At 35.0% G+C, this 14,988-nt stretch overlaps 1 protein-coding gene across 1 annotated transcript in view; it reads left to right on the top strand.

Annotated features, from left to right (window-relative positions):
- The window catches only part of MRC1 (mannose receptor C-type 1), a 90,842-nt gene extending 77,069 nt beyond the window's left edge, over positions 1-13,773 (top strand). The window contains exons 24-30 of the mRNA XM_010992983.3: positions 634-866; positions 2,920-3,085; positions 3,937-4,086; positions 9,984-10,097; positions 10,618-10,782; positions 11,878-11,919; positions 12,825-13,773. Of these exons, the coding sequence (XP_010991285.3) occupies positions 634-866; positions 2,920-3,085; positions 3,937-4,086; positions 9,984-10,097; positions 10,618-10,782; positions 11,878-11,919; positions 12,825-13,075 (1,121 nt within the window). The 3' untranslated portion in view covers positions 13,076-13,773. The remainder of the gene's footprint in view (positions 1-633; positions 867-2,919; positions 3,086-3,936; positions 4,087-9,983; positions 10,098-10,617; positions 10,783-11,877; positions 11,920-12,824) is intronic.
- Positions 13,774-14,988: the final 1,215 nt, after the last annotated feature.

The raw sequence follows: 14,988 nt of genomic DNA, 5'->3' as shown, positions 1-14,988 counted from the left end.
GATACAGGGTATCTCTGGGAAGGACCAGGCCATCATCACAGGAATAAAGCTTGATCCTGAGATCAAGGTTAAATGAACTGGGAACTGTTAAGTGGCTTCATTCCAGAGCATAAACCAATCTCTTGAAGGTCCATTATTCACAGGTGAAGTCAAATAGATACAAATAGCTACAAACTCATGGATGGAGTGGAACAGATTGATGGGGGAGGGTGGAGAAGACTGTGCTTGACCTTGAAATTTGACCAAGATGGAAAAACAGAGATTGGTAATGACAGGATGATAGATGTGCTTTGATTTACGGGATTAAACTGTGGCATTTCTTGCATCTAGATATTAGATCTCATTGGATTTACAAGCCTTTTGGTTTTTATAGTTTAGAAACTTGATTATGTATTTCCCTTAATATTCTAAATAGAGTTTGGAAATTACTTAACTCAATCAGGCATCCTAATTTAAAAATAGAACTTTGTTTTCTGGTACAAAATGGCTCATGAAAATGTTTTTAACACCTGATGGTTTGGATTTGTGCTATTTAGATTATTTTTATGATGTATGAGATATAGTAGTCAAGTACCAATCGCACTCAAATGATGTTCATTGTTAATGTTAATAAAAACAATTTTTCTATTCCAGACTCTTCCTTGCCTAGTTCTCCAACGACAATTCCAACAGATGGCTTTATTAAATATGGCAGAAGTAACTATTCGCTCATGAAATTAAAGTTACAGTGGCATGAAGCAGATAATTACTGCAAGCTTCACACTTCCTTCATTGCTAGTCTTCTAGATCCCTATAGCAACGCATTTGCATGGATGCTCATGCAGACGTTTAAAGAACCAGTGTGGATCGCCCTGAACAGTAACTTGGTAAGATGCTGGAAGTGTGTAACTTGACATGATTGATATATTATGATTGAATATGATTCTCTTCTTTGTACATACCTCTCTTTGACGCTTGTATTATCATTCATTTGGTTGAATACGTGTCATGTGTAAGAATCTTCCAGGCATTGGGAACAATACTAACATGAACAAGACCCGATCTTTCTAGGACCCAGTTCCTTCGAGGATCTAGCAAGTTAGTGATGCCTATCAGACATCAATCTAAGACTTAACCTAACTTATATTAACTCTCATGTTGCTTTTGAATATTAAAATTAAATTCTGTACCTAAGCAGTTTTATTTATTAACTTATTTCTTTCTCATGTCATAATTACAAGTATGCCATAGGTAACTAGGAGATAATACACGTGACAAAGAGAGGTGTATACAAAGTGCGATGAGGGGAGAGAAGAGGGATCAGTTGTGCCAAGGGAGAGGACCCAGAGGGCTTCTTGGAGAGAGTCAAACTTTATAAATGTAGTCTAGGATGGTGGAACATAAGGAAGGAGTACCAAGAAGAGAGAAAAGTATAGAAGGGGATAAAACTGGGAAGCAGGTTGGTATCAGATTTTACAGAACTGCTTCTACCATGATGCAGAGATTGAAATTTAAACTTCATGCGTGAGTAGTTCCTAAGTAGGGTGGTGACTGTGCGGTGCACCAGAAATTAACACAACCATTGTAAACTGACTATACTTCAATTAAAAAAAAAAAGAAAAAAAGTAAGTAGTTCCACAGTGATTTCTGTGATTAAACTTAGCCATGACATTTTTATGTCTATGTTAAATCTATTTTCAGTAATTCATTCTCTTGGTAATTCATTCCTTTTCTTTTCACAGGTATGGCCACAATTGTATTATGAGTTTAAAACAGGATTTTATTTAGTGTTAGAATTATTAAATACCTTTCCATTCTATTGACATTTATAACTAAAACAATACTATTATCTTCCTAGCATCTACGGAGTTAATGATTATGTGATCATTATTTGATTGAACATGGTGGAATACTACCAAATTCTAACTTGAGATAATACATGCTTTTTATTTTGTCATCAAATCTTTGGTAATTGGCTTGGTAAATTAAATAATGCAGTTAAAAAGAGGACGAGTGTTTAAATGGCTAAAAAATTCAGTTACCTCTGATTAATATTCTATATCAACAGTTTTGAGGCTTTACCTATAAAATCTTTTAAATTTATTTATTAAATTTTTTTTAATCGAGGTACTGATTAAACCCGGGACCTCTTATATGCTAATAAGCACTTGTTCCACCACTAAGCTATACCACCAGTCCCCTAAAATCTCTTTTAAACTGTTACAAAGATGTTATTGATGAGTAGTATTTTTGATGTTATCGGTTAATTTGTATGTGACCATAAATTTACTCAACTAAGTTTATTAAGTAATTAAATATGCAAATTGAATAAAACAATTAGCTTAAAAAAAAAGCCATCATGTTTCATTATGGTTGAAAGGCCCCCTAACTGGAAGGCAAGAGGCTTAGGCTCCTCCCTTATCTACCTACCCATATGGCCTTGAATAAGGCTTTTGTCATTGGCCCTGTTTCAACAGCTGAACAATAAGATTAGAAGAGATAAATGTTTCCCGCAGGGGTCCATGAATTCAATGAAAGTTACTTAATTTTTATTATTGTTTCAAGGATAGTATAATAACATTTTATTTGTTCTGAACATAAAATTTCTCTTTTGCACTGGAAGCCTGCAAATAAAGAGTTTATAGAATAAGACGTAGGCTTTTAAGTTTGTGTCTTTCAAAATAGCTTCCAATGCTCTATTAATGGGGATCTTTGGGAAGTAGTTTTTTTTTTTTTTTTTTTTTTTTTTTTTAAGAAAGGCTGATTTTACCTGAATTTGAGTTGGATAGAAATAACATATAATGTGCTTTTTATTCCCAAATGGTGAAGATTCTTTGTCCCATTACAGTCTTAAATATACTTTCCACTCCTCGCTTGGTTCTTTGGGTATTTTCTAAGTGAAGCCAGGCTCTATGCTAATGGGTGCTTTTGTTCTTACAGACCAATAATGAATACGTTTGGACCGATAAGTGGAGAGTGAGGTACACTAATTGGGCTCCTGATGAGCCCAGACTGAAGTCAGCATGTGTTTATATGGATCTTGATGGCTACTGGAAGACAGCAAATTGCAATGAAAGTTTTTATTCTCTCTGCAAAAGTTCAGATGGTAATTGAATTCACCGAAACAATCGAGGGATCTGAAATTTTATCAGTGTGCTAATACAAACCACTGTTGACATTATTAAACAGTAGCATGTTTTGGGGAACTCAAGGATAAGATAAAAATATTCCTTCACCTGATGGAAGACTGACTTGGCTGTAAACAAATCTACAAGGATCAGAATGATGGAAATAGAAACTATTCTTCACTGCTTGAGTTTATTTGCTCTGGACACACTTCTGAATTTTTATTATTGAGATTATTCTCTGAATCAATGATATCAGATTCCTCAGGAAATTATGATTGCTTTTGATGTTGACAACACATCTATATCAAAATAATTTTATCAGGATGCATGTGGATTCATCAGAGTCAGTGATATTTTGGCTATCCAGTCCTAGAATTCTGTCATAGAACTGGACAGTGATAAAGTCCTAGAATTCTACATACATCATTTAGTTATAACATCGACGTCAGTCATAGCTAAGAAGGTTCTGTAGGGGCTAGGATCCTAGAAAAGGAGAAGAGTGTCAAATTATTGCAAATTATTTCTGGATGACCTTTTGGGGGAACTTAATCACATCTTTGTAGATATCTACAGAGCTGCATTCTTGATTATGAATGTGATTGATTGCTACTATACTATAGTATCTTCTATTGAGATATATTTTAAGTCAGAAAATTTTTAAGTAAAAGGAAAACTTAATAAAAATGGTGGATCCAAATGATTACCATTAGAGCTTTTTTTTTTTTTAATAATGATAAGTGATGACATTTTCCTTAATTACTAATATATTATTCTATGTACTATGGAAACTTCATGTCTTACTTTATTTTAAATATCTTTTTATTAACAGAAACCCCTGCCACCGAGCCTCCACAACTGCCCGGTAGATGCCCTGAGTCAGAGCACACAGCATGGATTCCTTTCCACGGTCACTGCTACTATATTGAGTCTTCATATACAAGGAACTGGGGCCAAGCTTCTCTGGAATGTCTTCGAATGGGTAAGTGCTACATGTACTGTAAGAAAATTCCATGATCATCTATTCTAGATCACCAGTCCTAGTAAAACTCTATATTAAAAAACTAAGGAACGTAAAAATACAGGTTTATTTTTCTTAATAATTTATATTGCAACAGAAAGGTCAACATCATACCTCCCAAATGTAATTTCAAAACTTGGAGCCTCAAAAGGTTAAAGCATTCTGGTAGAAAGCAATGACCTGCTGAATCAATCTTTCTTATTTTCTGCCCTAATATTCTAAATAGTTAGGATCCTCATTTTTAGTTATTCTGTTGTGTTCACCTCTGATCACTGAGAAGCTCAGGTTTCACGAGTGCCCTGGCACCATTTTGTTTTGCCATTAACAGAAAAGCCTTTAGATCTGGTTATTTTATTTGTGAATAAAATACAAAACAAAACCCAAACTGACATGGCATAGATGGACAATTTCCCTCCTGAAATAAAAATGTCGAATTTAACTTTTCAGGGTGATTTAAAAAATCTACGTAGTTAAATTCCACTGAACATCTTACTGATTTTTTTTTTAACTAAATTTTGATTATACCCTAAGTCAGGGCTCTTCATCCAACAGTGGCGAGCAAGGGTTTCATCCTCATTTCCTTCAGTTTCATTCAAAAGGCAGCCTTGAGTTTTTATTTCTTCTTTTTACTTTTATGCTTATTTTTCTTTTCAGCTTTATTGAGGTTTAGTTGACATAACATTATAATACATTTAAAGTGTACAAGATGATGTTTTGATATATGCATTCAAGTATTCTTACCATCAGGTTCACATATTCATCACATCACATATTTACCTTTTTTCTTTTTTGTTGAGAACATTTGAGTTCTAATCTCTTAGCAAATTACACCATACAGTATGATCACCTGTAGTCATCATATTATACATTAGATCCTAAGACCCTATTTATTGTATAACTGAAAGTTTGTAACTTTTTGTCAGCATTTCCCTATTTCCCCCACCCTCCAAGCCCCTGTCAACCATTTTCCTCTCTGTTTCTGTGAATCTGACTTTTTTTTTAATTCCACATATAAGTAATATTATGCAGTACTTGTCTGTCTCTGTGTGGCTTATTTTCTTAGAATAATGCCCTCCAGGTTAATCAATGTTGTTGCAAATGGCAGAATTTCCCTCGTTTTAAGGCTGAATAATGTTCCGTTGTATATACATACTGCATTTTCTTTCTTCATTCATCTGTTGATGGACACTTACGTTGTCTTCATGTCTTGACTATTGTGAATAATGCCGCAATGAATGTGGAGTGCAGGTATCTTTTTGAGCTAGTGATTTTATTTCCTTTGGATATATACCCAGAAGTGGGACTGCTGGATCATATAGTAGTTCTAATTTTAGTTTCTTGAGGAACCTCCATACTGTTTTCCAAAGTGACTGTACCTATTTACATTCACACTAACAGGGTTCCCTTTTCTGCTCATCCTCTCCATCATTTATCTTATCTTGTGTAAGCCTATACACATGTGAAGTGATATATCACTGCAGTTTTGCTTTGCATTTCCATGATGATTCGTGATGTTGAGGACCTTTTCATGTATTTCTTAGCCATTTATAAGTCTTACTAGGGAAGAGATATCTATTTATGTCCTTTGCCCATTTTTAAAATTGGGTTATTTGTTTTTTGACATGAGTTGTGTAAGTTCCTTGTACATTTTAGATATTAAACCTCTATGAAGACATGTGGTTCACAAAAATTATCTCCCATTCAGTCGGTTGCCTTTTCATTTTGCTGATGGTTTCCTTTGCTATGCAGAAGCTTTTTAGGTTGATGTAGTCCCAGTTGTTTATTTTTGCTTTTTTTTTTTTTTGCCTTTGCTGTGAGTGTCAAATACAAAAAATTATCACTAAGATTAATGTCAAGGAGCTTAGTACCTATATTTTCTTCTAGGACTTTTATGATTTCAGGTCTTACATTCAAGTCTTTAATCATTTTGAGTTGATTTTTCTGTATAGTGTTAGATGGTGGTTAGATAGATAGAATTGCATATGGCTGCCTAGTTTTCTCAACACCATTTTCATGGAATAATTTTTTTATCCGTTTACTTTAAGCCTGTGTGTATCCTAAAGTTGGAATGAGTCTTTTGTAGACAGCATAGAGTTGGGGCTTTTATTTTTTTTTTTTTCCTTTTCTTATCTGTTAAGCCACTTTGTTTTTTTAATTGGAGAATTTAGTCCATTTACATTTATAGCAGTTCTTAGTAGGTATGGACTTAATATTGCCATTTTGTTAATTGTTTTCTATCTTGATCTTCCTTTGTTCCTTTCTTCATCTCTGCTCACTTCCTTTGTGATTTGATAGTTTCTATAGTGGTGTGCTTAGATTCCTTTTATTTTTTGTATCTACTATAGGTTTTGTTGTGTGGTTACCATGAAACTTATATGAAATATCTTATAGAGTGTATTTAAAGCTGAAAACAATTTAACTCTGAACATATGAAAAAACTCTGTATTTTTACATTCTCCCCACCTTTTATGTTTTTGATGTCACAGTTTACATCTTTTTTATATTGTATATCCATTAACAAATTATTATATTTATATTTATTTTAATACTTTTGTCTTTTAACCCTTATACTAAAGTTATAGGTGATTTACCACCACCATTATAATATCAGAATATTCTGGATTTTTAAATGTATTTACCCTTACCATTGAGTTTTATATTTTCGAACATTTTCACGTTACTAATTAGTGTCCTTTCATTTCATCTTGAATAATTCCCTTTAACATTTCTTATGAGACCGGTCTATTGGTGATGAACTCTCTCAGCTTTTGTTTGGAAAACTCTTTATCTCTCATTTAATTCTGAATGTCACCTTTGTAGGTAGAGTATTCTTTGCTGGAAGATTTTTTCTCTAAGCACTTTAAATATACCTTCTCACTCCCTTCTGGTCTGCAAAGTTTCTTCTGAAAAATTTGTTTGTAGTCTTATAGGGGTCCCCTTATGTGTAACAAGATGCTTTCCTTTTGCTATTTTTACAAATCTCTCTGTCTTTAATGTTTGATTTAATTGTAATGTGTCTCAGTGTTGGTCTCTTTAGAGTCATTATATTTGGTGCTCCTGGTTCCTGAATCTGGATGTCTGTTTCTTTTTTCCAGATTAGGGAAATTTTGTTTCTTTGAATAAGCTTTCTGCCCCCATCTCTCTCTCTTCTCCTTCTTGAATCCCTATAATGTGTATATTACTCTTGTCTCATAAGTCCTTTAAGCTAGCTTCACTCTTTTTCATTCTTGTTTTTTTTTTGTTGTTGTTGTTGTTGTTTTTGCTTCTTTGGATATATTTGCCTGTCTTTCTTTGAGCTTACTGTTTTATCTAGTCTGCTGTTGAACACCTCTACTGAACTTTTCAGTTCAGTTATTGTATTCTTCAGCTTTGTGATTGCTCCTCGGTACTTTTTAATAATTTCTCTCCCTTTGTTGAAATTCTTGCTTTGTTCACGCACTGCTTTCCTGACCTCATTAAGCATGTCTGTAACTGTTATTTTGAGTTCTCTACTGGCTAAATCACTTATCTCTGTTTCACTAATATCCATTTGGATATGTATTTTGTTTGTTCTTTTGTTTGGAACGTATTTTGCTTTTTCTTTATTTTCCTTCACTTCTGCATTGGTTTCTGTACATTATATAAAACAGATGCCTCTTCCAGTCTTGAAAGTGGTCTTGGATAGGAGATGAACCTCATCAATCAACCCAACCCAAGCTCCTGTTTGTCTCTCAAAGGTTTGTAGTTATACAAGCTGTTGTCTTTGTTTTTACTGGCTCCCTGTAGCTGAGGGCGTGCCGGTACCTGACGCTGTCCCAAAAGAGAGTATGATAGTTACCACCCGAGTGCAGTTGATTAGAAGCTGGACCCCTACACAGCATCTGGGAAAGTGTATAAGCCAGGTGTGTGTCCAAGCTCCTTCCAGAGACCTGTTGGTGACCTGATTTTATCACTGCAGCAAGTCAGAGGAAGAAGGTGGCAGACATGCACACCAGCTCCCCCAGGAGGGTCACAGCCAGTCCCTTGCTGCATGAAAATTAATCGCTGGATCCCTCCCTCCCACTCCTCTGCAGCAAGTTGTAAAGCATGCAGTCAATCCTCTTCCAGGGAAAGACTGAGAGATGGACATTTTTGTCTGTTCCTTCTTAGCTGAGTCCTGGGAGAATAGCTGTGGCAAGTGCTTCATGTCCATTAAGAACTCCTGTTTTGTTTTCTGTGGTCTTACAGGTCTCATGGCTGCAAACCCCATTAGCTTCCAGAGTTAGGTGTTTGGGGAGCCTATCCCTCAGTGGGGGAACCTTAAAATTTGGAGTGTTAGATGTGTGGTCCAAACCCTTTTCTCTTCAGGGAGAAGCTGGCAATTAGAGGCTCCCTCCTGATTGTATGAAACTGGGCTGGGGGTAGGCTTTATGAAGACAGTGTGTCTCAGCCTTTCCTGCTCATTTAGATGTGGGTGTTTTCTCAGTTGCCCTATATGTAGGAGTCACTATATATTTTCCCGTAAATAAAATGAATGATTCTCATTCATCAAAATGTGTCACAAATATATTGAAATGGCTACCATCTGTGAAATGTATTTAATAATGGAATATGAAATTGTGCAATGAACACAGCCATCAAGGGAATAATCCAAGGCCCTGTCACAGGGGGTTCAGATTTTTGGTTAAATATAGGTCCTCAAGATTCAGAATGCCTGGGTCACGCCATGACTTTGCCCTCAACGAACATTAGGATGTTCACAAATTACTTGCCCTCTGGACTTTAGATTCCTTATCTGTAAAGTGGGGTAACAGAAGTACCAACTAAATGAAGTTGTTGTACAATTTTAGTGAGATTATGCTTGCAAAGCCCAAAGCAAAATGTCTATGGCATGAGCTGCTTAAAATAGGTTTTAACTTGTTATTATTTAAAAGCTAGAGAATTTTACTATAAAATATAATGCTGGCCCTGAGTCCATCTTTGATTGACTTGTCAATGCTATAGTCATCTAAGCACACTTTCCATTACCTCCCTCTTCTCTGCACAGTCCTATATGCATAACGGCTGGATTATTACTCCTGTAGTGCATTGCATCATTCTGTTGCCTGAAAAAACTAAGTGTTTTTTGTCACCACATTACCCTAAATATGTCTCCTGCCATCTGTACTGAGGCCTAACCCAAGTCTTTTTTTCACCCATTGACCAGATTAGTCCAGCCAATCTGAGCTGTCTATTAATACTATTCATTTGCCTCAATAGATTGTCCTATCTGTGTGTCTGTCTATTATCCACCTGTATCATAACATGTCACCATAAACCAAATGTGGAGAATTCCATGCATCTGTGAGCCATCTCTTTTCCTGAAGAAGCTCTATGCTTCCCTCTCCCTTGATATTTTCTCATATTCCTTTTCTCTCTAGAATTATTTTCTATTCTTTCTACTTGAAATCCTATGCTCTTTAATATCTTAAAATCTATTTCTTCCATGCTCCCTTTTATTTGCTTTCCCTGAAACAAATCTTCCCCCTGTTTGACATGTCAATAGCATATTGTATTTATTTTTCCTTCTAATACATTCCTTTATACGCTCAACCCATTACTACCCACTGAACCATAACCTTCTTAAGATATTCGATGTCCTACTTGTCTTTGATTATCTTGCAGTGAGTCGTTCAGTGCTTGTACACAAATGGCGCTGGAAAAAAATCATATTTTCAGAATGGAAACTAAAAATTCTTAGAAGACAAATGGCCACTCTTTGAAATTCGACCCCTTACGTGGAGATTTTTGGGATGAAAAATAAAAATATTGCTCTTAGTCAGTCAAAATATTATCATTATAAAAATATTTTCAACTACTTAAATATACTTCCATCATATTTATTCTTTTGTATTTTGCAGGTTCCTCTCTGGTTTCCATTGAAAGTGCTGCTGAGTCGAGTTTCCTGTCATATCGAGTTGAGCCACTTCAAAGCAAAACCAATTTTTGGATAGGATTGTACAGAAATGTTGAAGGTAATTTTGCAGAATGACTACTGAATCGTGAATATTTCAAAATGTTGTAGGTACAACAACTTTTCCATTCTAGAAAGTCTTGCCTTAAATAGTGATTAATTTGTGAAGAGTTTGAAAATTCAAACTCATATTTTCATTTGAGATAAGGACTGAAAATTTAAATGACTCACATATTATGCTGTCTTGAAAGTTGCTGATTAAAAGAATATCTACTGTAGGTAAGTTAGTTTAAGAAGGTTTAAAAAATGTTTTCTACCTTTTGCCAGGAAAAAAAAAATTTAGGGAAGGATGTTTGCATATTTATACCCATGAGGAATACATTTTCAACTATGTAACAAACATATTCTCCTTCCTTGTAATGATTATTTATTACAACCCTGCCTATGAAAAGTCTGGTTGTAAGCAACGTTTGATTGTGGTGTAAAACGCTATGCTTAGAAATTCTGCATGAATAAGTTGAACTTATTTTAAGGTGGGTTAGTTTTAACTTCTGTTTTTATTGGCTTTGTCTGATAATCAGGATCGTGGCTGTGGGTAAACAACAATCCAGTCTCCTTTGTCAACTGGAACACAGGCGATCCCTCTGGGGAAAGAAATGATTGTGTATCTCTGTATGCGTCTTCTGGGTTTTGGAGTAATATTCACTGTTCTTCCTACAAAGGATATATTTGTAAAAGACCAAAAAGTAAGTAAGAATTTGTCTTATAGGGCATCCGTTTCCAGGCTACGGTTTCTTTTAAATATTAAGGCATCAGGTGTGGGATAATCATGTGATTGCAGGTTTCTTGCAAGCTCTCCCCCTTTGTAAGTGAGAAGTGCAGTCTGCTGTGGTGAGCAATTGCTGTTTGCAGCTTGGAGTGAGCACAAAACACTCTTTGTCTCCTTGGCTGACGTAATGATTTTGGTATATCAAAACATTTATAGCGGGATGTCCATGCATATGGGTTTGCAAAGTTGCAAGATGTTTGGAGAAACAGCCTACAGAGCCTTATGGCATGAGAGAAAAAGGGTGAAACACTAACCCTGGCCAGACTAGAAGAGGCGAGTGTTCTGGGGAGGAATGAGAATTTATTTATTAAGGAATAAATTATATAAGACCAGTTACATCTCCTGAGACTGAGTGACAGACTATGTAAGGACAGGGATTGGGAGAATTAATAGCGTTTTGTTAATTAGGTAATAGATATAAGTAAATGAATTATGTAAATTAGCACTCCATCCCCATTAGATTTTATTTTAGAATATTTTAGAATCATGTAGTTCTTCACCGTTTTCAAGCTCTATTCCAAGATACCGTACCTTTTGGTACAATGTTGGAATCTTTTTATTTTTCATTCACAGGCCTTGCAACATTTTACAAGTGGGCCAATTTCAAAACAGCTAGCCTAGGATACATTATTGATGGATAGATTGGGGAGATTTTGAGGTTGAGTATCAATGGCTCAAATGCACCTTGGAAGTTCATATTTTTGATTTTCCAATGTATTCAAACTCACCATATAGCTTTAGGATGCTGGTATAGGATGGATGGATGGTTGGATAAATAGTTGGATGGATGGATGGATGGATAGATAGATAGAATCTGCATATCTATACAGATGTATAGATCTATCTATCATGATCTATCATTAATCATCTATTTGTGATCTGCCTATATCATATATCACCATACAAAATATAGACGATTGGATATATTTGTGAACCAAATAATGCTCACTATCTACAAGCAATTATTATGGATTTTTACAAGCATTTAATTATTTTCTTATTTTACAAACAGTTGTTAATGCCGAACCTACTCATACATTACTTACAACAAAAGGTAAGACCATTATGTAATTTTAAGTTCCATATTAGTGATGCATCGATACATTCTGTTTGTTTTAAAAACCATGATAATCCCTTCCTACATACCCCCACCCCACCGCCGCCCTCTCAGCAGAATGGCTTGAGCTATGCAATAGCCTTTGTCATTGTGTTGTTGACCTCCCTTGAATGATGCTCTAGAAAAGCAGGCCTTGGGGTCGGGTTGGTGTTTGCATCATAGATGTTATTGAAGACATCGATGGCTCTGTTAAGAGTTGCCCTATAATAACCTGTAATTCCTAAGAGAAGAAATTTCTCTTAGGAATCCCTGTGTTTTTTTTTTTCTCTTTTAAGCAGTGTTTTAAATTTTAGTTTTATGGACAGCTTGAATAAGGAACTGATCCTCTTTCATTCACTTTGTCTTCTGCTTAAAAAAAACTTCAAATTGAGATTTATGGCTTGCCTGCAGCCCCCTTTATTAACTTCATGGGTGCTTTTTTTTTAACAAATACTTTTGCATTCAAATGTCCACTACTCTTATTTTCTTTTTTCCCTCATTTTCTCCTCTGCTTTTCATTGTCATTATCATTATTATTACTATTCCATTTATCTTCATATAACGTATTTGTAAGCAGCCTTCAATTATTTTGAAACATAAATATTTTAAAACATCGACTAACTCAGTGCTGTATAGATATATGAAATATTCTTTGCAAATGAAATAATCATCTTCACGTTTAAAATAATCCCCTGTGCCGCGTGGACTCCTGTTTTCATATCCTGCATTTCTATTTGGCAAATGACACTTGAAAGAGTATTCACACATTTTAGTTTTTCAAAGAAGAAAGCTGTATTGTTCTGCATAGCATTCTATTCTCTGCCTCCTTCCAGTTTTTTCCTAATCATTTTATTTATTTATAGCCGACCCAAGGAAGATGAGTCCTTCCAAACCGTCTTCCAACGTGGCAGGAGTAGTGGTCATCGTGGTCCTCCTGATTATACTAGGTGCTGGCCTTGCTGCGTATTTCTTTTATAAGAAAAGACATGTGCACTTACCTCGAGAGGACACTTTTGAAAACACTCTCTATTTCAACAGTGGATCAAGTCCAGGAACTAGTGATACCAAAGATCTCATGGGTAACATTGAACAGAATGAACGCATGGTCGTCTAGTATCATGATGGGATTTAGATATATTTGAATTTCACAAGATTATAACTAAAATGTTAAGATCTTTCATTCAATGTGATTATTGCCTTTAAAATTAGTACTGTATTACACTGGTCTGTCCTTTTTTTTTTTTTTTTTTCTTTGCCTAATTGAAGAAATAGTTTCTCATTTTTCAGCCTGGCAAGATATTTTCACAAAAGAGGGAAAATAATATTGACTACTATGTTAAAAAATATCTTAGGTGAATACACAGCATTGGTGTGAAGCTAGTATCAAATGCAAACAGAGTGCAAGAACCCCAGAAACAACCAATTAAGCTTCCAGAAAGTTTAAGGAGGTCCCAAAGAAATGTTACTCATTGAATAGTTATTCAGTACTTAGGAGACTGTTTTAAAAATCAAGTACAGATAACCTCAGGTGACACAAATATTTAGTTACTTCCTTTCCTTGACCAAATTTGAGTTTTACTCCAGCTACTTAGAATTGTATTTGTACATGTGCAGAAATAAGGCAGCTGAGTATCTTGTTTGCCCCAAGCAGGATTGTCCAGGCTGAATATTGCAAATGTGTTCTTTGTCCTGTTTTATGTATATCAGGAATGCAAAGATGTGAAATTAAAAAATGTAAATTTGCGTAACTGGATGTACTTAGATAATGTGAAATAAAACTCAAAGACAAGGTCTATTTTTAATAGATTTGTATTTTGGTGATCTTGGTAAGTGTAAATTTTCTTTTAACCATGATTTATTTATCCATTTACTTTCTACTTAACTTTACTCTGAAAATAAATGATATTATTAGTAGAGGAATTCTTTCAACTCTTCATCTGTTTGGAAAAGATAGGTTATGGAAACACTCTGCATAAAACGATGTTTTTACCATAATGACTTGCTTAGTTCCTCTAGGTCGTCCCCCTGTAACACTGATTTGTCTTCAACTCAACTATCAAAGGCATTGTTATTGGAAATTAGGTCTCTAAATATCTTTTCTTCACTTTAACAATTCCTTTTTTGCTTAAAATGTTTTGCCTTAGTTAAAGCTTTACGTTCATTGTGAAATACGTTGGAGGTGTCATGTTTCACACAGCTACCATGCCCCCAGCTCACCCTTTCCTGTCCCAAGATGTTGCTCACGGGCTTAAATTCCTTACCTCGGGTCCCTAAAGAGGACTCCTTAGGTGGCATTAATGGGGTCATTGAGGGTCTCCAAATTGCATGCAAAATATTATATCCATTTGTGTTGATGCCTTTTTTTCCTAGGAAGAAAATAGCTAGGTTTTCCAGAAAGTCCATAATGCAAAGAAAACTAAGAAGAAGAGATAAGACTTCAATGCCTTATCTTTTCAGGAAAACCTCTGTATTTGGCAGGGTACTGAGTATTATACGTCACACCCTCATATTATACTCCCAAACATACAATCAAATAAATAAGTCATCTGTGTTTATCCATGTACCCAAACACAGTACTAAAATATTGAGAATTTTTTTGCGGTAGTGGGGGAGTTATTATATAGGATGGAGAAAAGTAATATTTGTTTTGTTTGCTTTTTGCATTTATTTTTGGTTTTGGTTGTTGAAGTCGATTTGTTTTCATTTTTTAATCAGAAATTCTATCCAAGGATTAAATGTTTAAGGGGTCTCCTCAGTGCTTTTACAGTTGCTTCAGGTTTTCATCAGAATTCATAGCTGGAAGAGACTTAAGTATATTTTTTCCAGTTGAACTCAAAACAATGTGAAGCATCTGTAACCGGAACTCTAAAAACAAAGATGATATCTGTAGAGACTGGAAGAGTCTTGATTCATCCATTTGCAGTAATTCACTCACGTGTCTGTTTGTATATTTACACATTCATTTATCAAATATTCCTTGGGTATCTAGTGTACATGCCATGCATTGAGCTAGGTCCTGGAGATTCA

The sequence above is a fragment of the Camelus dromedarius genome, chromosome 26, assembly GCF_036321535.1.
Source record: "Camelus dromedarius isolate mCamDro1 chromosome 26, mCamDro1.pat, whole genome shotgun sequence".
Taxonomy (NCBI): Eukaryota; Metazoa; Chordata; class Mammalia; order Artiodactyla; family Camelidae; genus Camelus; species Camelus dromedarius.
Note: the sequence above shows the minus strand (reverse complement) of the source record. Positions and strands in the feature narration are given on the sequence as shown.